A 21467-nucleotide genomic window follows, 5' to 3' on the forward strand; every position below is an offset into this window, starting at 1 on the left:
CTTCGATCTGGGCCTTTTCAGTCCGGGCCCCTACATGGTGGAATGAGCTCCCATTGGAGATTCAGGCCCTGCAGGACCTATTCAAATTCTGCAGGGCCTGTAAAATGGAGCTCTTCTACCAGGCTTTTACTTGATCCAGTGGGCGTCCTATGAAGTCATTGCTTCCCCAGCACCCTACCATCAAGGTGTTCAAGTTGTGTTGAAAGCTTCCAGCCTACACAATGTTGTGTGGTTTGTTATGCTGATTACTGCTCTTGAATCTGATCGACATTTCTGTGGTGGTGATATTTTTGAAGTGATTCATTTTTTATGTTGTTTTAATGTAATAAGCTGCCCTGAGCCCGCTTGCGGGATAGGGTGGGGTATAAATTGGAAAATTAAATTAAATTAAATTTATTTTACTTACTTAAAGGATACCTCACCTTTCTCCCCACTGAGGAGCCAAAGCAGCTTACATCATTCTCCTCTTCTCCATTCTATCCTTATATTAACTTTGAGATAGATTAGACTGAGAATGTGTGAGTAGCCAAATTCTTACAAAGCAATATCACTCTTGCATCCTAAACCAGTCAAACCTAGTCGCATACCTATTTGGCATCTAGAAAATTTTTAACAACCCTGTCCTCTTTTCTTTTTTTTCTTCTGTCAAGTCACAACTGACTTATGGCAACTCTGTAGTGTTTTCAAGATAAGAGACATTCAGATGTGGTTTGCCATTGCTTGCCTCTGCTTAGTTTCTGAGACCTATCCTGGTCAGGGCCCCTTTGATATGATGTTTTTATTTTAAAACCTCGAACGGTGAGCACAGGAGGAGAAGAAGAGAGACACAGACCTGATTAAAGTCCTGGGCAGGCCAGTTGCAGCTTGCAGTCTGTAACTTTGACATCCCTGACATATAGGATCGCCATAAGTCAGCTGCAACTTGACAGCAAAAACTAATAATAATCCACCACACAACTCATATGCTGAGCAGCCATTTGGGAGGGCTTCTGTTGTTCATTTTGAAGCCCAACAGCTGACCATCCCATATATCTACAAGGCAAGAGAGCTAGGATTCTGCTTTTATATTAACTTTTACTAACACTAGCCAAAGCATTATGGAATAGTGATCACAAACTTCATCAGACTGGATGTTAAGAAACAGACTGGCCCCCCAAAAGGTGCCCCTATCCTCCATTTTTTCAAAGGACCAAAGTCAAACCAGAGAATCATTGCAATAGAAACTGAAGGGTGGCATTTTTGCAAGCCCAGCAGAAACTGCAATGTACAGAGTATCCAGCAATATCAATGCAATCACAGATTGCCCAGCAGATCCCAGTGCTATTGTGGCAATGCCAGCTGATGTAAGCATAGAGTCACAGTCCTAAGAAGGGGGTTTGGAAACTCAGCAGTTCCAGCACAATGTACAGGGTCTAGCAAACCCAGAGTCCTCTGTTCATAATATTATCAAAGGTTTGCTATAATACTACTGTTAAATACATTCTGTCACCAAGCAGGATAGGGACGAGAAGGTCTTGAGACCAAGAAAGAAGTGAAAATAAAGGGGGAGGAAACATGGAAAAATTAGGTGAAGGGAGACAGAAATGAATGAAAAATGTGTGGGAAAGAGGGGGAGAAATTAAGAGGGGGAATGTTGTTTTATTTGGCTGCAACACCCTAACTACTGCTTTGCAATATCTGGCTGAGCTTGATGTGAGAAAAGGAATAGAGAAAAGCTAGACTGTAGGAGAAAATTACCTGCAGACTGGCAATTAATGTGGCAGCTCTCAGCATGCTGCTTGGTTGTACAATCCATTAAGTAAGTTTGCATGCAGTCTTGGAGAAACAGAAGTCTAGCTGATCCAAGAATGCATTTTGTTATGCACCCATAATGACTGCAGCCAGAACTGCATTTTAAAAATAAAACGGAAGATATTTGTCTGGGTATAGCATGACACTAAATCTATTACTGTGGGCAAGAGTCCCGTAGAAGAGACAGTGAGGAAGACAGTAATGGGATACAATCTCAAAAATGACAGAATGATCTCGGTCCATATCCAGGTCAAACCATTCAACATCACAGTAATCCAAGTCTCTGCCTCAACCACTGATGCAGAAGAGGCTTATGCAGACCAGTTCTATGAAGATTTACAAAACCTTCTAGAACTAACACCCCCCCAAAAAAGATGTCCTCCTCATCATAGAGGACTGGAATGCCAAAGTAGGAAGTCAAAAGGAAACTGGAACACACAAGTTTGGCCTTGGAGAACAAAATGAAGCCAGGCAAAGACTAATAGAGTTTTGTCAAGAGAACAAGCTGGTCATAGCAAACACCCTCTTGCAACAACCTAAAAGGTGACTCTGCACATGGACATAATCTGATTGGCAACACAGAAATCAGATTTTTATATATTTTGCAGTCAAAAATGGAGAAGCTCCTTACAGTCAACAAAAACAAGACCTAGAGTTGACTGTGCCTCAGATCATGAGCTACTCATTGCAAAATTCAAGCTTAAAGTGAAGAAAACTGGGAAAACCATTAGGCCATTAAGGTTTGACTTGATCACATCCCTTATGAATATGTAGTGGAGGTAAAGAATAGGTTTAAGGAACTAGAGTTGATAGAGTGCCTGAAGAACTATGGATGAAGGTTTGTGACATTGTACAGAAAGCAGCAATCAGCACCATACCAAAGAAAAAGAAATACAAGAAAGCAAAATGGCTGTCTGATGAGGCTTTACAAATAGCTGAGGAAAGAAGGAAAGGGAAAGGTGGAAAGGAAAGATTCACCCAACTGAATGTAGATTTCCAGAGAACAGCAAGTAGAGATAAGGAGACCTTCCTGAAGGAACAACGCAAAGCAATAGAGGAAAATAATAGAATGGGAAGGACAAGAGATCTCTTCAAGAAAATTGGAAAAACCAAGGGAATGTGCAAAGATGGCCATGATAAAGGACAAAAACAGTAGGGACCTAACAGAAGCAGAAGAGATTAGGAAGAGATGGCAAGAATACACAGAAGAATTATACAAGAAGGATCTCAATGTCCTTGACAACCACGATGGTGAAATCGCTGACCTCGAGCCAGACATCCTGAAGTGAGAAGTCAAATGGGCCTTAGAAAGCATTACTAACAACAAAGCGAGCAGAGATGACGGTATCCCAGTTGAGCTATTCAAAATTGTAATGTACTGAGGTAGGAGACGTTCAGATGGTAAAATGCTATATTAGCAAGTAAATCACAAAGACAACATGGCGGGTCCGGGTCCGCTGTTATATACATTTCCTGGAACAACCTTCTTCCTAGTCAGGTCCAATCCTGGCCAGTTAAACTTCCTGCCACTGATTGTCATAGGTGGGCTGTGTTCGCCCCTTCCAGGCACCACCCATAGGTGCACTGTGCTGTACTTTCTGAGATGAACACCAGACACAACACTCCTCCCTCCCTAGTTCAAGACACATAGTCTTTCAAATGAGTGAGCTGCCACCGCTCTCTGAGCGACCGCCACGGTTCGATCTGAGGAGCTGGGGCTGCTGCCTGGGATTCTGTAACCAATGGTTCCTTGCCTTGGGCCGCGGTTGGCAGAGCGTTGTCTCAAGCCTGTGGAGGTATCTCCCCTGCCCTGTACTGCTCCTTCACCGGTGAACCCAGCGAGCTCGGCAGGGTTGCTACTTACGGAGGCCCCGTGCTCTCCCCGTTTCCCACTCCCCCTGGCCCTTCTGGTTCCTCCAGCAGGGTGTGGTGGCGAAATTGGTCTATGTGTCTGTGGAGTAGCTGCCCCCCTTCCAACGAGACCTCATATGAGCAGGACCCGGTGAGCCTGGTATCCACTCCGGCCCGCTCACAAAGTTCTTGGCATAGACCGGATCCCCTGGAAAGAACCCCCTAGTGGCCTCCCTGGTCTTGGGGGAGCTGCGGAGGTCCAGGGCATAGTCGGGGTGTAACCTATCGAGCCAGGTAGTTAACCGCCTGCCCATGAGTAACTCAGCAGGGCTTACACCCATAGCCAGGTTGGGGTTGATTTTGTTCCCAAACAGGAATGTGGACAGTCAGTGGTCCCAATCCCCTTGGACTATGCAACCCAGGGCCTCTTTGGTTGTTTGAACCATGTGCTCTGCTTGGCCATTAGTGGCCGTGTGAAAGAGAGCGGACCATATGTGGCAGATGAGGCACCTATTCAGGAATTCCTGGAACTCCTGGGAGGTAAACGTGGTGCCGTTGTCCATCACTACAGTATCTGGGATTCCGTGGGTGCAAAAAACCCTCTGTAAGGCTCTGACTGCGGCCACGCTGGAGGTGGAAGCAACTGGGATGACTTCCACCCACTTCGTATAAGCATCCACCAAGATAAAGAATATTTGCCCCTCGTATGGCCCCGCAAAATCTAAGTGTAGCCAGGACCACAGCACTCGATTGGATTCCCAGCAGTGAACGGGGGCGCCGGGCAGATTTGGCCAGGACTCTTGGCAGGGCAGGCACCTCCTAACCCACCCCACTATCTCTTCATCCATTTCCGGCTACCATACATAGCTCCGTGGCAGAGCTTTCATACACACTATCCCCAGGTGCGTTTCGTGCAAAGCTTTGAGCAGTTGCTTCCCGAGTGGGGAGGGACCACCACCCTGCTGCCCCCAAAAATACACCCTTTGTGTAAGGAAAGTTTTTTCCGGTGGGAAAAAACGGTCTGAATTCAGCGTCCAATTTGACCGTGGACCAACCCCTCCCCACCCAGTCCAAAACACATGCAAGGATGCCATCTCTGCCCATGAACCTGGCTACTTCCGCTGCGTGGAGGGGCCACTCCAGTAGAGACTCCAGGAGCATCACATGGTGGGCTGGGGCCGGATCTGGGTCCGTCTCCAGTAATGGAAGGCAGCTGAGGGCATCTGTGTGGACCATTACCTTGCTAGGGTGGTAGACGAGCTTGTAGGTGTAAGAGTTGAGGAACTTGTTCCATCGCAGGACCTGCTGCGACAGGATCTGCGGTGTCTGGGGTGAGTAGGCCGAGCAATGGCTTGTGGTCTGTGACAATCGTGAAGCATCTACCATATAGGTAGTCGTTGAATTTGTATATGCTCACCATGATTGCCAATGTCTCCTTATGTATTTGGGCATAGTTGCGCTCATGGTGGCCCAGGATGGCGCCCACTCCATAAGGGGAAGCATCACATGCTAAAATCACAGGGAGGAACTCGTCAAAATGATGGAGTACCTCATTTGAAACCAAGATGTCCTTGATCGCCTGGAAGGCTGCAGCCTGCGTTTCCCCCCAGACCCATGGGGTGCCCTTATCTAGGAGTCTGTGTAGGGGTTCAGCCAGGGCTGCTTTGTGGGGCAAGAATGAGTGGTAAAAGTTCAGGAGCCCCACAAAACTTTGTAGCTCCACCTTGCACATGGGGGCCGGGGCCTGTACTGTCACCCTGATCTTGTCAGCCATTCAGTGAATTCCTGTGGCGTCCACCGCAAACCACAGGAACTCCACTCTTGGCACCCCAAGTGAGCACTTCTCCCGCTTCACCTTGAGACCAACATTCTGGAAACGGTGGAGCACCTCTCAAAGGTGGCGGAAGAACTTGTCAGCATCAGGTGCTGCTATCAAAAAGAGTTGCACTCCAGGAATCCCTTTAAGGAGAGAGTCCATTAAGCTTTGGAAAATTCCCAGAGCCACGCTGACCCCAAATTGTAGCCTCCACATCTTGAAAGCACCCTGGTGCGTAACAATGGTCTGAGCCTCAGCCGTTTGCTCATCCAACTTCCCAAACATCTTTGAACCAGCCAGGGAGGCAAGGACATGGCTGACCACCGGGACGGGGTATGGGTGGTCCTGTAGTGCTTTATTAATTGTGCATTTGTAGTCTGCACAGATGCGCATGTCCCCATTCGGCTTGACTGGGGTGACTATGGGGGTTTCCCAAGAGGCGTGGGAGATGGGCTCTAGTACCCCCTGGGCCAAGAGGCAGTCCAGTTCAGCTTTGATTTTTGGCTTAAGTGCAAATGGAATCCACTGAGCCTTCAGCTTTAAGGGCCTAACTGTGGAGTCCAGGTGCAAGGCGATAGGTGGCCCCTTGTATGTTCCCAGAGCCCCATCGAATACTTCCAGGAACTCCCGGCACACTTGGTCAAAATTGTGGTCCTGTATGTGGTCTGCCCCTACAATTTTGATGCCCAGGGGCTTAAACCAAGCCAATCCCAATAGGGTGGTGAGCCAGCGCTTTACCACAAGTATGTCCAGGGCCCCTTTAAAATTTTTGAACTCCACCCTCACTCTGGCCCACCCCATGATCTGCACTGGATTCTTTTGAAAGTCCCGCAATATGAACTTCACAGATTGCAGGGCCGGCCGGTTGTGGGGGCAGAGTTTACTGAGAGTCTCCTCTGAAATAATGGAGATGGAGGATCCATAAGGCAGGGACCCCCCTCAATCCAGACCTGCAATTTTACCTTGTCGATGGTGTCCTGGGGCAAGTTCATTAAATAGATGCTGTTTGAGGTTGTCATGTGTGCAACTGTCACGTCATGGTGTGTGGACTGAGGCTTCGTGTTGGTTCTGGCCTTGCAAGCTCAGGCGATGTGGCCCACTTTTTCACAGCCTCTGCAGTCCACGTTACGTTAGGGGCAGTCTCGGCGCTCATGTGGGTCCCCACAGCTGGTGCACTTGGTACTTGGCTTCTTTGCTGCCCGTGGTTGGTTTGGTGTTTTCAGCCGGCTGTGTGGCTGGCGGCGAAGCTGGTATGCCCCTTCTTTGTCAGAACCGTCTGACATCGAGGTAGTGGCGGCCTAGTGCACGGAAGGGCTGGTGTGGGTCTGTTCAAAGGCAGTTGCCTGTCAGAGCGCTTTTGCAAGGTCAATGTCTTTGTCCTTGTATGCTAGCAACTTTCGGTGCATTTTCTCCTCCTGGACGCCCACCACGAATTGGTCCAGAAGGATCTCTTCCAGGTCACCAATGAAATCGCATCTCAGGGCTAATCCATGGAGCTCTGCAAGATACTCAGCAGTAGACTGTCACGGCTGGGGCCGGGTCAGGCAAAGTCCAGAGGCAGTCCGAGGTCTGTAGCCAGCAAGCAGGAGTGTCCAAGGTGCCAAATCCAAATCGCTGTGCAAGTATCGCAGGTCCGAGGTCCAGAAGCCGAGGTCAGGGAGTCCAGAAGTCAAAAGCCAAAGTCAGGAATTCAGGAACCAAAGTCAAGCCGGAGTGGATGCTAGAACGTCAGGGAGATGACTAGTTGCTTCCACAAAGCCTCCTCCCAAAGCCCACAGCTATATAGCCCTCTGCTGGCTGTTGCCCATTTGGGCTAATTGCTGGCTCTGGGAGGCAGCCAGGATCCTGTTACAACTCAAGCATCCTTGCTCTTAGGAGGGCCAGAATCCTCTCAAAACTCAGGACTCAGGGAGCGTCTTGCTTGTGAGCGTGCCGCCCTCCTCCGATCCCTGAGGTCCTGACGGAGGCGGTCACGCACACGAGCCACCCGAGAGGGCGAGGCAGGGGGGCTGGGATCTTCTTCAGCAGGAGGCAGGGGTACTGGTGCAGGTGGCAGGGGTGCAGTTTCCTTGGCAGACTCGTCTTCCTCTGCAGGGTCCCCAGCACCCATGACACAGACTCAGCTTGTCTCTGCTGTCTCATATAGAACATGTGTCTGCGTGTGAGACAGGACAGCTGGGGCGCCATGTGGTTCCTCATTGCCTTGACCAGTTAAGAACATAAGAGAAGTCATGTTGGATCAGGCCAATGACCCATCCAGCCCAATACTCTGTGTCACACAGTAGCCAATACACACACACACACACACTGTGGCTAATAGCCACTGATGGACCTCTGCTCCATATTTTTATCTAACCCCCTCTTGAAGCTGGCTATGCTTGTAGCTGCCACCACCTGTGGCAGTGAATTCCACATGTTAATCACCCTTTGGGTGAAGAAGTATTTCCTTCTATCTGTTTTAACCTGACTGCTCAGCAATTTCATCGAATGTCCACGAGTTCTTGTATTGTGAGAAAGGTAGAAAAGTACTTCTTTCTTTACTTTCTCCATCCCATGCATAATCTTGTAAACCTCTATCATGTCACTCCGCAGTCAACGTTTCTCCAAGCTAAAGAGCTCCAAGCGTTTTAACCTTTCTTCATAGGGAAAGTGTTCCAAACCTTTAATCATTCTATTTGCCCTTTTCTGCTTTTTTCCAATGATATAATATCCTTTTTGAGGTGCGGTGACCAGAATTGTACACAGTATTCCAAATGAGACCACACCATCGATTTATACAGTTGGTCGTAGGTGGCCCTTGCCAGGGTGGTCGGCATGATGAGTTGCTTCATCAGCTGGATGGTCTGCACCCCACATGAGCTCAGGAGGAGCGCCTTCTTCTCGGCCGCTGCCTCCATTTTGTGCAACTCTATATAGTAGTTGATTTGGTCCACCCATGATTCCCATAAGTTGGGCCGGGTGATGTCGAATGCCATTAGGGTTTGTCCGGGAGCAGTAGCTATGGCCTCAACCGTAAAAGCACTAGAGCTCGGGGCACTGTAGACTGTAGGCTGCTCTCTGCTCACCGGTATCCCACCTTCGTCACCAGTGTAATATACTGAGGTCGGAGACGTTCAGATGGTAACATGCTTTATTAGCGAGTACATCACAAAGACAACATGGCGGGTCCGGGTCCCCTGTTATATACATTTCCCTGAACAACCTTCTTCCTAGTCAGGTCCAATCCTGACCAGTTAAACTTCCTGCTACTGATCGTCATTGGCGGGCTGCGTTTGTCCCTTCCAGGCACCGCCCACAAGTGTGCTGTGCTGTACTTTCCAGGACAAATGCCAGATACAACAAAAATTCTAAAAGATGAATGCTGTTGAAGTGATGCACTCATTATGTCAGCAAATTTGGAAAATGCAACAGTGGCCACAGGGTTGGGAAATGTCAGTTTATATTCCAATCCCAAAGAAGGGTAATGCCAAAGAATGTTCAAACTATCACACCATTGCACTCATTTCACATGACAGCAAGGTCATGTTAATGATCCTACAAGCTAGGCTTCAGCAGTATGTGGATCAGGAACTATCAGAAGTACAAGCTGGGTTTTGGAGATGTAGAGGAACTAGAGATCAAATTACCAACATTCGCTGGATTATGGAGAAAACACGGGGGTACCAGAAAAAAATCTATTTCTGCTTCATTGACTACGCTAAAGCCTTTGATTGTGTGGATCACAACAAACTGTGGCAAGTCCTTAAAGAGATGGGAATACCAGACCACCTCACATGTCTCCTGAGAAACCTGTATAAGGGTCAAGAAGTGACTGTCAGAACACGATATGGAACAACTGATTGGTTTAGAATAGGAAAAGGAGTTCAACAAGGATGTATATTGTCACCCTGCTTATTTAATTTATATGCAGAGTACATCATGTGGAATGCCAACCTGGATGAAGCACAAACTGGAATTAAGGTTGCCAGGAAAAATATCAACAACCTCAGATATGCAGACAACACCATTCTAATGGCAGAAAGTAAAGAGGACCTAAAGAACCTCTTGTTGAGGGTGAAAGAGGAGAGCACAAAAGTAGGCTTGAAACTCAACATCAGAAAAAAACTAAGATCATGGCATCTGGCCCCATCACTCCTTGGCAAATAGAAGGGGACGACATGGAAGTAGTGACAGACTTCATATTCCTGGAATCTAAGATCACTGCAGATGGTGACTGCAGCCATGAAATTAAAAGACATTTGCTCCTTGGGAGGATAGCTATGGCGAACTTGGGCAGTATAATAAAAAATAGAGACATCACCCTGCCAATAAAAGTTCGTATAGTCAAGGCAATGCTATTCCCAGTAGTAATGTATGGCTGTGAGAGTTAGACCATAAAGAAGGCTGAGTCAGAAGAATAGATGCTTTTGAATTGTGGTGCTGGAGAAGACTCTTGAAGATCCCTTTGACTTCAAGATCAAATCAGTCAGTCCTAAGGGAAATCAACCCTGACTGTTTCCTGGAAGGTCAGATGCTGAAGCTGAAGCTCAGATACTTTGACCCCCAAATGAGAAGGGAGCATTCACTGGAGAAGACCCTGATGCTGGGAAAGACAGAAGGCAAAAGAAGATGAGATGGCTGGACAGCGTTACTGCTATAACCAACATGAATTTGAGCAGACTTCAGAGGATGGTGGAAGACAGGGCCTGGTGTGACTTGGTCCATGGTGTCACAAAGAGTCAGACTCAACTGTGTGACTGAACAACAAGCATGACACTGGCTTCAATGGCTTCTTTCAAGGGCCTTCCTCAAGGTACACTGAGGGACACCACTGGTCAAACCCAGCTTTATTGAAAAATTTAACATGTACTATTATGTATTTAAAGGTCATTAAAGGGTTTTTTTTGAAAATTTCTTTTCACACTGAGTGAAAAGAATTTATTTATCCCTAAATAAATCAAGCCCTAAATAAATCAAGCCTAATTTTACATGTCCTGATGGACCCCTTAGCATTCAATGACAGCTCCAAAATTTCCTGTTCTCTCTAGCCAGTTTCAAATAATGTAAATTCATCCTCAGGACCTGCATTTAACATGTACTATTTTAATCATTTCAATATTATCTTTTTCAAAAAAAAAATGGGTTGGATCATATTATTTCCTTCTACTAAATGATAAATTTTGCTGCTGGGAAAGGAGACTTGCTCATTGGAGGAAGTCTTTCTGTGTGAGATCAAAATTCCTTACATTGTAGAAGCCTGCTGTAGTATCTATGCCATTCTATAGTGCTCATATTTTAAACTGGCTCTGCATTACATAAGTAAAAGAGAGTCGAAAACAAGGAGGAGGTTTTTTTTAAAAGGTGCTTTGGGATTGTTTTATCTAAGATTCAATCTATATTTACTTCTGATTTTAGCAAAAAATTGAACTCCTTAACATGCAGGCCAGGAAGGAATTTTCTTATAATTTCTGTTAAACTGTAGGATTAAGCAAGAAATTGAGTTTGAAAGTAGTTAATGCTTTGAATGAAACTCATAAATTGACCTTGGTGTTTTTCTCTTTTAGAAGCTATTCAGCAACTTGCAGGGTTGGTATTTGTCTGCTAGATCTTTTTTTAAAAAACAAATTATAATGGCAAGGTGCCATAACCTTGGCAGAATTAAACTTCTACAGGTGTTTGTTTGGTATCACACATTACACAGCATAATAAGATTTGTCTGCATTACTTACCTCCCTTATTTGAAAGGCGTGACTTTCTGCAGTGGTAAGCAAGCTCCTGCTCACAGTGTTCTGCATGGTTAATTGTAGCCTGAAGCTGTTCAAGGTTGGCAGTGTATTTGAAAAATGCGGCATGTGGGTTCTCTCGATTTGCACTTTTGACTCTGGTTAACTCTGTATTGTTATGCTGTATAATTGTCCAAGTGGTGTCTTGCAAAAAAAAAAAAGAAAAGAAAAGGCAGAAAATGAAAGTAAAATGTGAACACAGCAATGCACTGTAAACACACCTGTAATAATAGTGTCCTGAGATGTAAACAGACTGAAAACTGGAACTAGTTTAGGTACATCCAAACATTTCTGTGTGCAGTGAGTATTGAGCTCTTCCACCCCCTCCCCATGAAGCTCCAGGTCATATACAAGGTAGTTTTGTAGGGCTTTTATCCAAGAAATACATCCATTAAAAACCAGGCTGCATATTGGAGCTGTTTATTTAAAAAAGTTCTCTGGACTGTAGGATAAGGTTAGCTGACAAAATTAGTCATAATTAGTCTAAAGGAATTGCTCTGTTCTATAAAATATCACCATAACTCAGTGTGAAAAGAATTTTAAAAAAGAACTTTGTACCTTATTTACAAATGGAAATCAAAGAAGAATTTTGACATTGTAGTATATATGTTCCAAGCAGTTTATTTATAGCCTGAATTTATGAAATGGTTAACATCATTTATAATTCATACTTGAAACAGATAGAGAAGCAAGTAATAGCAGGACTGCATGAGTGCTCCTGTTGGCCCTGATATATTCCATCATCGCATTAGATTCCCTCGCCTTTGTATTTCCCAACATGTCATGTATCTGCTAGCTCCTGGAAGTTTTTAAAAGTTTGTTTAGAAGCATATCAAAAGATTTCCCCTTACTATTTCCACTAGGTAAATTAATCTTGTGAGTATGGATTTGTTCCTATTAATCCATTTTGCTAATGATGGATTATTTCTCTGGTGCTAAGAAATTTTCACTTTGCTTTAGCAGAACACATTCTTTTCATCATAAAAAGGCTCTCTGTGTTAAAGAAAGTTACAACAATAAATGGAATTGATAGGATCCTACCCAAGGAAACAATCTCAAGCAGGTCTATTTATAAGTAAGTCCAAAGTTATTCTGTAGCACATATTGTCAAGAAGTGATCCTTAGGAATACAATCAGTGTCCTCATCTGGTGGCAGCACTATTTATTAACAAATGGAAAGCATTGTTTTTGTCAAGGTATTGTGAATAATAAGATAGGGTGACTCTTATGCCAGAATCACAAATGGCAATGATGAATTCATCCAGATCATTATGTGTTGGTCAGCCATTCATCATAGCTTCTTGTTTCCCTGTGTGAATACTCCAAATGAGGGAAGAGCAAAAATGTGATTAAAAAGTATACTCTATGAAAATGATACATTAGTTTGAATGTGAGAACACACACTATACTTGTAGTCTATTTTGTTTACATTATTCATCCCCCTTTTAAAGAAATGAAAAAAATATATACATTAAGGACTTTATTTCAATGGTCAAATATCTCTTTTTGCTGCCTTCTTCAAACAGAAAATAGTTCAACAGTACCCTAAACATCGAAAATACAAGAGTTTGTCCATGTCTCCCAAGTCTTTCCTGCACAAAAATCCTCTTTATATACATATTCAAAATAACCAGCATAAAATTGTTTAACTGAGACTAGAAGTGTGTGTTCAGCATAAACCGAACTCCCAACCCCCCTGAAAAATACTTTATTTGTATCAGAGATCTGTATTCAGCTACCAGTATAACTGAGCATGGAAAAAAGTTCTTTTTTTGGCTTTTATTCAGGTGTGTTCAGCTATACCATGAGCCAGCCCCAGCTGAAGTTGCACAGAGTTCCCAGCTCTGTGCCTCCCTAGCTGATCCTCTTGTGCAGCTCACAGGTGCCAGAGATCAGCTTGGGCAGTGTAGAGCTGAGCACTCCATGCCACCTCAACTGGGGCTGGTTCCTCAGATGGGGCTAGCTCCTAAAGCTATTCCAGTAGAAGTGATACACCAGTATATCCAGGGATCGAATTCTAGCAGGAGCTCCTTTGCATATCACAAGGCTCTATTTTGTAAGTTCTTGGAGGATTGGCTACATTAGGGGTGTGTGGCCTAAAATGCAATGGAGCTCCTGCTAGAATTCCACCCCTTGGTATATCTAGCTATAGTGTAGTTCCAATCTCTGCTAGTGCAGGACTGGTGTTACTCTGGTACAAGGCAGAACTAAGAAGCATCTGGGATGTTTTGTGGCAGGGGCAAGTTTAGGATTGGGCTTCCTATGTTTCATACCTTAATTGTCTGGTATTACCAGATTGTAATACATGGTGTTGCTGGGCACAAAAGGAAGTCAAGTAATAAAAATGTATGACATCAAATATATCATTCTGATGTACTAGATTCATGGGCATTTAATGTTTTCCATCTTTTTTTTAAAAAAAAATGCTTCTCCTTGTTGAGCAAACCATTAAGCAAACTTGCTCTTGGACACCCAGACTAAGTTCTATTAAAATTTATAGTAGTATTGGACTGATAATTTGTCCTTTATATTGCAATGACATTTATTGTCCTCTCCATTTTGTCAGTGAAAAGCCTGTCCTTTGGTATTCTTGGAAAAACTGACCCTCTGTGCTCTCCAAATAATGATTTGTAACAGTGTAATACAAATTATAATCCTATTTTCTAGAAAACAACGACAGGGAACTGGCAGCTTGCTAGTCAGGACAGTCAAATTTAGAACCAGCTGCTCAGCATGTTTTTGATACATTTTGTCCAACTTAATTTTATTAGTTAATCATTTTTTGCCCTTGCTAGATTCCAACCTTATGTAAGCACTTACTGGTATAATATTGGCCAATCCATTCAGTGAATGTATTTATAGACTTAAAGTCTCCTGAGAAACTGAATCAATATTTTACAGTTAAGTCTTTTAACTGTGCTGCAGAACAGAACACTTTGCCTTCAGCTTCCTTTATTTATGGAAGCCTGGGAATGACTGGCAACAAGAAGATTTTTAATGACAGATAAATAGATTATAGTGAGAGTATGAAATATAGAGATTCCTGTCTCTCATAATCAAATACAGCTCTAATGTTTATCCATGAGTACACAGGTTTGGGTCAATATTTTAAAAATGCATTCAGCAATGTTAGCTAGGCAGTTTTCCTGAGTGTGTTTAAATACAAAACTACTCGCAGTGCATATGTAACCTCCTAAAATTGCATCCACAATCCTAGAAGAACAAAATCACAACATTTCTATACAAAGTGTTGCCATTTGATTTGAAGCTTTGGCCCACAGCCTTGTGATATTGATAGTGACCTCCAACAATAATGCAGGATAGCATTTCCTCCCTTTCCAGCTGCCTCAAGAAGAAAGCCACATGAATATCAATGACAAGGTAGCAGCATACAAAATGTGGGCATCTGCTTCCATTGCCTCTGGTGGGAAAAGGGAATACCAGTCGTGAGGAAACAGGGAACAAAGCAAATACTGAAGATTCATGCTGTCAGATTGCATCTCTTGATGAGGAACTGATCAATGAGATTTGCTTAATGCGTTGAATAAGGAGTGACTGATAAGAACTCAAGCAGCTGTTCTTGGATACTCAAGGATAAATCAAACTGCATTTTACCTCAGAGGCCTGGACACCTTCTGACACAGATTAAAATCACTGAAGTGCATAAACTGCACCTCTTTTCATCCTTTGATTTGGTCAAAGATTAATGAATAGCTGTGTCTCTTTCCTTATAAATCAGCATCATGATAGCTGCAGCAATGAACGTACAGAGTTCAATATCAGCAGGATCCTTCAGGGTCTTGGAAGCGTTTTATAACTGAGATGCCTTCAGGTAAGTCTCTGGGAAGCTGGGGCCCTGACTCACCTGTGAGTCCTGTTTGTGGTCTTGAAATGGCAGGGAGAGCCAACAAGTGTGATGGCAGCCATGTTTGGCCATGTCTAGGAAGGAGTGATGGATCATGTGGGCAGCTAGGAAGCTGGGCAGCTGAAAAGGCATGAAAATCAGGCCCAGTGCTTCAAAGAATGGTCTATAATGGAGCCTGAACTGGGCCATGGGGAGGAAAAGGCCACTAGGGGAAAATACACCACACTGCACTTACCCAGCCAGCTAATCTGGCCATCTGTGAATATTTCCCCACCCATCCCTCCAAAAATGTTAATGTTTTAGAGAAAGAATGCATGGGGAGGAGGTGTTCTGGATTGTCACAGAATCATAGAATCAGAGTTGGAAGAGACCTCCAGGATCATCTAGTCAAACTCCTACACAATGAAAGAAATTCACAAATATCTCCCCCTAAAATACATTTTATTTATTTTAGCTGAATTTCCTAGTATGTCAAGATCATCCTGTATCCTGACTCTGTCTTTTATTACATTTGCAACCTCTTCCAATTTAGTATGATCTGGAAATTCAATAAACATACACCCAATTCCTTTAGACAAATCATGTATAGAGATATTAAACAAAACAGATCCCAAGACAGAGCCTTGAGACACTCCATTTGTCACTCCTCTCCAACAGAATGAGGAACCATTAACAAGCACTCTTGGAGTGTGATCTGTCAACCAGTTACAGAGCCACCAAACAATATCCAGGATCCAAACTACATCTTACCAATTTGTCAACAATATTATGTAGAACATTATCAAAAGCCTTACTGAAATGAATTTTGTAGACATAATAAACTATGTCTACAACATTCCCCTGATCCAGCAAGACAGTAAGTTTCTAAAAAAAAAAGAGAGAAAAGCATTCCCCTGACCAGCAAGGTAGTAACTTTCTAAAAAAAAAGATAAGGCTAGTCTGACATGACTTGTCCTTGAGAAAATCATGCTTAGTAATCAGTCATTTTTTTAAAATGCTCAAAGACTGACTGTTTGATAGTTTGTTCTAAAACTTTTCCAGGTACAGACATCAAGCTGAAAAGTTGGTACTCAGATCCTCCTTTCCCTTTCTTGAAGACAGGACAACATTTGCCTGCATGCAGTGCTCTGGCACCTCACCACTTCTTGAATAATTCTCAGCAATAATGAACAGAAGAAATTACATCCACAAGTTCTTTTAGTATGTTTGAATGCAGTTGATCTGGCCCCGAGGACTAGGTTTCATTTAAAGAAACTAGGTGTTTATGTACTACCCCTATGCTAATCCTAGGCTGCAACTAGGGTTGCCAAGTCCAATTCAAGAAATATCTGGGGACTTTGGGGGTGGAGCCAGGAGACTTTGGGGGTGGATCCAGGAGACATTAGGGGCGGAGCCAAGAACAAGTGTGTGACAAGCATAATTGAACTCCAAGGGAGTTCTGGCCATCACATTTAATGGGACAGCACACCTTTTTAAATGTCTTCCTTCCATAGGAAATAAAGAAGGATATGGGCACCTTCTTTTGGGGCTCATAGAATTGGACCCCATGGTTCAATCGTTTTGAAACTTGGGGGGTACTTTGAGGAGAGGCACTAGATACTATACTGAAAATCTGGTGCTTCTACCTCAAAATACAGCTCCCCCAGAGCCCCTGAAACCTCCAGATCAATTCCCCATTATACTCTATGAGAATCAATCTCCACATAGGGAATAATGAAGTGCTCAGCAGACATTTCCCTCCTCCGCCCACCCCGTTTCTGGTGACTCTGAAGCAAGGGATTGGCCTCTCTACTCATTTTTTTTATTTATTTATTTTTATTTATTTAAGATTTATACCCCGCCCTTCCCACAAGTGGCTCAGGGCGGCTCATGAGTTGCTGCCAACTTCTTCAAAGTAACGCAGACACACCATCCCAAGAGGAAGCCTTTCAATCAGAGATTGAAGCCTCCGGAGGTGGAAAGGCACATGGTCCACTGGGGGCGAGAAGGAACCTGGGAAAGCAGAAGAACCCCTGCTGGGACCTGGGGATTGGCAAGCCTAGCTGCAACTCCCATCCTTCATCATGTGTTCTTTTTTTGCTATGTTGAGCACCTTTTTCCTCACAATAAAAGACTGAGGAAATGTAGGAATTGAGCAGTTCTGCCTTTTATTCATCACCCTTTACAATTTCACTTTCCTGTCCCAGCAATAGGCCTATTATGCCCTGGCTCTTTTTCTTACTTTGAACATAAGAACTTTTTTTGTTGTTTTTGGAATCTCTTGCTAGCCTAAGCTCACTGTGAGCTTTAGCTTTCCTAACTTTATATCCACAAGTATTGGTGATTTGTTTATATTCATCCTTGTTTATCAGACCCTCCTTCCATTTCTGAAATGAGTCTTTTTTATTTCTCAAGCCTAAGAAAGCTGTTTATGGAGCTATCTTGGCTTCTTTAGGCTTCTCCCATTTTCCCTCCTCATAGGAATCATTTGTGATTGTGATTGTACTGGGCAGGTATATAGGTAAATTTTCTTTATAGAATAACTATGGCCTGAAATTTATATTACATAAAAATAGATTGCAGGAAAATCTGTACAAATGATGCATTAATCTACCTTTTCATTACGCATTTTGCAGCTCTTTATATGCAGCGGTTAAAATCTAAACAAAACTCTACAGAAAGCCCTAAACAAAACAGTGTGCACCATACAAGCAAAATACTGAAATTATTCAGGTACATTATATCTTTTGCACAGAGTATTCTTGAAATAAAAATACAAAGAACAGTCTTATTCACAGAGAATACATTCCAAAATAAAGGTAATGATTATTGTTTTATTTATTTGTCTAGGTACAATTCATCCAGATAGATAGAAATAAGATGCATTGAATTAAATGTCAGGGCACGGCAGCATGATGCCAATCTTAGCTAGGTCTAAGCCAGGTAAAACCTCTTTTGTTGAATGACAGTAACTTCCCAGCCAGCCTACTTAGAACTGCTACCTTAAACACGTGTTGACTTCACTACAGAACTTTAAAAAAATGTTTAATTCTGACTAGATGACACCCTGAAAAGATAGTCTCAAAAGATGCAGCTCTCATTTTAAAATGCAACAGTAAAAAAAAAAGTGAAAAAATCCTCTGAAAATAAGAAAAACAGAATGCATTTATGTACAACAAAAACACCACCATAGCTTAGCTGCCTGAGTCTTATTGTAATTGCTGTTAGCTCAGACAGGAAATGACTAAACATCTTTTGCTAATTGTTTGCCATGTTTTATTATATTTATGCTTTTTTATTTAAGATTTGATGGTCATATAGTTTTAATTTTGTTTTGTTTTTACCACTTTAAATTCTGGCTTAAACTGTGAATAAACTAGAACTATTGCAATTTTCTTTTCTAATCTAGTCCCTGTTCTCTGAGCTAAGAAGTCACCTTCATCTGTTTGTACTTTAAATTGACAAGCTCCAGAACAGTTACATTTCCTCCTTGATAGATTGTGTTTCAATATAATATAATGAACATGCATGCAGACAGAACTAGGAGTTAAGGGACTTTATCACCTTACCTGTCATATTGCAGTATACAAGAAATGGCCCCAAGGGACCACTCCCATCTGAATCAATATAGTAAAAGCCTGAAGTGTTCCCTCTGTGCTTATAGGCTTCACAGGATTGCTCATAAATGGCTGTAAAAGAACATATTCCATCACAAGCATAATGGCATCATTTTGTATTTTACTTGGGGCATGAACAATGATGGGGTGGTGTTTAAAATATACAATACATTCATTCAAAGCTCAGGGAAACAGAAGAAAATTGCACAATAAAAACAGCATTCCTCCTGGTACAAGTAAACAGCATTTACTTTTACCATAAGAAAATGACTGAGTGGGTGTCTTTCTTTATTTCTAGAATGATGGAGTTCATGGATATATTACTCAACCATGCCCTGTCAAAGATAGTAATATTAAGTCAGTCAGTCAGTCAGTCAGTTTATTGCGGCTCTAGGCCAATCAACAACAACAACAACTCATCAATAACAGTACAACACAACACCAAGCTAAAATATAACATAACAATATAAAACTATGTACAACCATCAAAGTAGTAATAAAATTATCTGACGTAGGCAACACTTAACTAAGGGCATCATCTTTCAAATACAAACAGCATTAAGTTTCTTCCTGTCAAGGTCGGTAACATATAGAAACTTAGCAAGATCCAGAGAAAGTTGATCACTCCCATCCCCTAAGAGGAAGTAAATGACTTGGGCCTGATTTAAAGATTTAGCTAGCATTAGATGGTTCCGCAGAAGTCTGTACCTTGCCTCTGCATGGAAAAGACAGTTCAGAATGAGATGGGGAACCGTATCGACCTCCTCCAGGCCGCACGGACAGATCCTGTCTTCTAACGGGATCTTGTGGAAACGGCCCCTCAGTACTGCTGTGTCAAGAATGTTCAGGCGTGCCAAGGACAGCATCCGCCTGATCTTAATTGCTCAACCATGCCCTGTCAAAGATCTTATTACTCAACCATGCCCTGTCAAAGATAGTAATATTAAGAAACATTTAAATCACAAAATTGCGTAGAACTGGGACTCTAGCACCCCTGATTTTTCTTGGTAGTGTCTCCTCCAAGTACTAACCATACCTAGGCCTGCTTAGCTTCCAAGCTCTGAGGAGATCAGGCTAGTCAAGGTTATTTGAGCTAATCAAGGCAGAGCCTTTAAAATCCATTTTATTTGCCTCAGTCTTTTGGGGGCACCAGCAGCTTCTGTACCAGTGGAAAAAAGCATCCATCCATGTGCTCATCTAGCTAATGTGTTCCAATATCTGGCAGTGGTTAAGTTTCAGGAAATAAAGTTTTAAAAGAATGCTCAACTAAAAAGATATGAGAAGCACTGGGATACTGTATTTGGCAGTACAAACATAGGCTGCAGTCACACAAAAGATTTGACCCATCCTAGCCATGCCTCCCATCCAGATTTAATGTGCTCAACATGAGTGCATCTGCTTCCCAAGTCCCACCCATACCTACCTTATCTCAGGATGGGCTGGGACTGGATTAAATAACTACTGGGAACTTCCAGGTAGCAAACCTCTAAACCTTAGGTAGGGCATATTTCCCAGCTGTCTGAATGGCTGGGTGCAGGCTGCATGCTCCCCATGCCTGCCTGGCATGCGCATGAGCAATCTGAAGACTCCTCTTGCACTTTTGAGAGCCCGTTTGGTGTAGTGGTTAAGTGCATGGACTCTTATCTGGGAGAACCGGGTTTGATTCCACACTCCTCCACTTGCACCTACTGGAATGGCCTTGGGTTAGCCATAGCTATCACAGAGGTTGTCCTTGAAAGGGCAGCTGCTGTGAGAGCCCTCTCAGCCCCACCCACCTCACAGGGTGTCTGTTGTGGGGGGAGAAGATAAAAGAGATTGTAAGCTGCTCTGAGTCTCTGATTCAGGGAGAAGGGCAGGGTATAAATATGCAATTCTTCTTCTTTTGTGGCTTCTCCCAGCAGCAGGGTGGGGGCTGTATGAATGCCAGGGAATGGATAAAAAAACCCCTGGCTTTTTCAGATAATGCTGCGTCTAATCTCCAGTGTGACTACACCTATATACTTGTATCAAGAGATAGGGCCATTCCAATATCTAATATAATGTAGCACATGAAACTTATCAACATATTCAGAAAAAGAAAAATCCTTGTAAGGAACTGACTCTGTTGTGTTGGCACAATAAGCACTGATAATTGCTATTTTGTTCCATAGGGGGCAGTGCCAGCTTCCAGCACCAGTTCAATGAGATGATCTGTTCCTTTGTGCCAGTGCTGCTGAGACCCTAGTGCCAATCTTCTCATCTGTTTTACCTGTGCAGTGAAGCATTTGATCGGGCCAACAATATGGAACTTATGGAAATGCTTCAGACTTAAATTATACAGTACTTTACATTTTCTGTTCATGTCCCTAGTTGATTAGAAGGATTTGTTTCTGTTTTTCGGGCAACTGAATAAATCGTTAAATCTCTCATTTCAAAGTTAAATAAGCTCTAGCAATTCTGGCTTCTCATTTCCACATCTAGCCTCTGTTGTGGCAGTCAAGTTGAAGAAGTTTGGAAAAGTATTTGATAGAAACCTTGGAAAAAGGACTCCTTTAATCACCCTTCAATTAAACAGCATAAAATCACTTGCTTAAAGAACAGTTGAGCAAAATTTCTGTATCAAAAGTGCATTAATATAACCTTCTAAACTTATCCATTTCATTTTAATAATCATGCTGTTCAGGATTGCATTTTTGATTTTTTAAAAAAATGCTGTATGCTTTAAATGGCAAGAAGACTTTCACCCCCACTTTTCTTGAAATGCTTCATCCATAAGAACAATGACGTAGACATTCTGAACACTGAAT

At 43.0% G+C, this 21467-nt stretch overlaps 1 protein-coding gene across 1 annotated transcript in view; it reads right to left on the minus strand.

The window, feature by feature from the left end:
• Nucleotides 1-21467, minus strand: part of CNTNAP4 (contactin associated protein family member 4) — a 456846-nt gene that overhangs the window by 105694 nt on the left and 329685 nt on the right. Inside the window, exons 12-14 of the mRNA XM_060235480.1 lie at nucleotides 18634-18753; nucleotides 11167-11364; nucleotides 6732-6734 (exon numbers count right to left, since the gene is read on the minus strand). Coding sequence (XP_060091463.1) covers nucleotides 6732-6734; nucleotides 11167-11364; nucleotides 18634-18753 — 321 coding nt within the window. The remainder of the gene's footprint in view (nucleotides 1-6731; nucleotides 6735-11166; nucleotides 11365-18633; nucleotides 18754-21467) is intronic.

This window comes from Heteronotia binoei, chromosome 4 (assembly GCF_032191835.1).
Source record: "Heteronotia binoei isolate CCM8104 ecotype False Entrance Well chromosome 4, APGP_CSIRO_Hbin_v1, whole genome shotgun sequence".
NCBI lineage: Eukaryota > Metazoa > Chordata > Lepidosauria > Squamata > Gekkonidae > Heteronotia > Heteronotia binoei.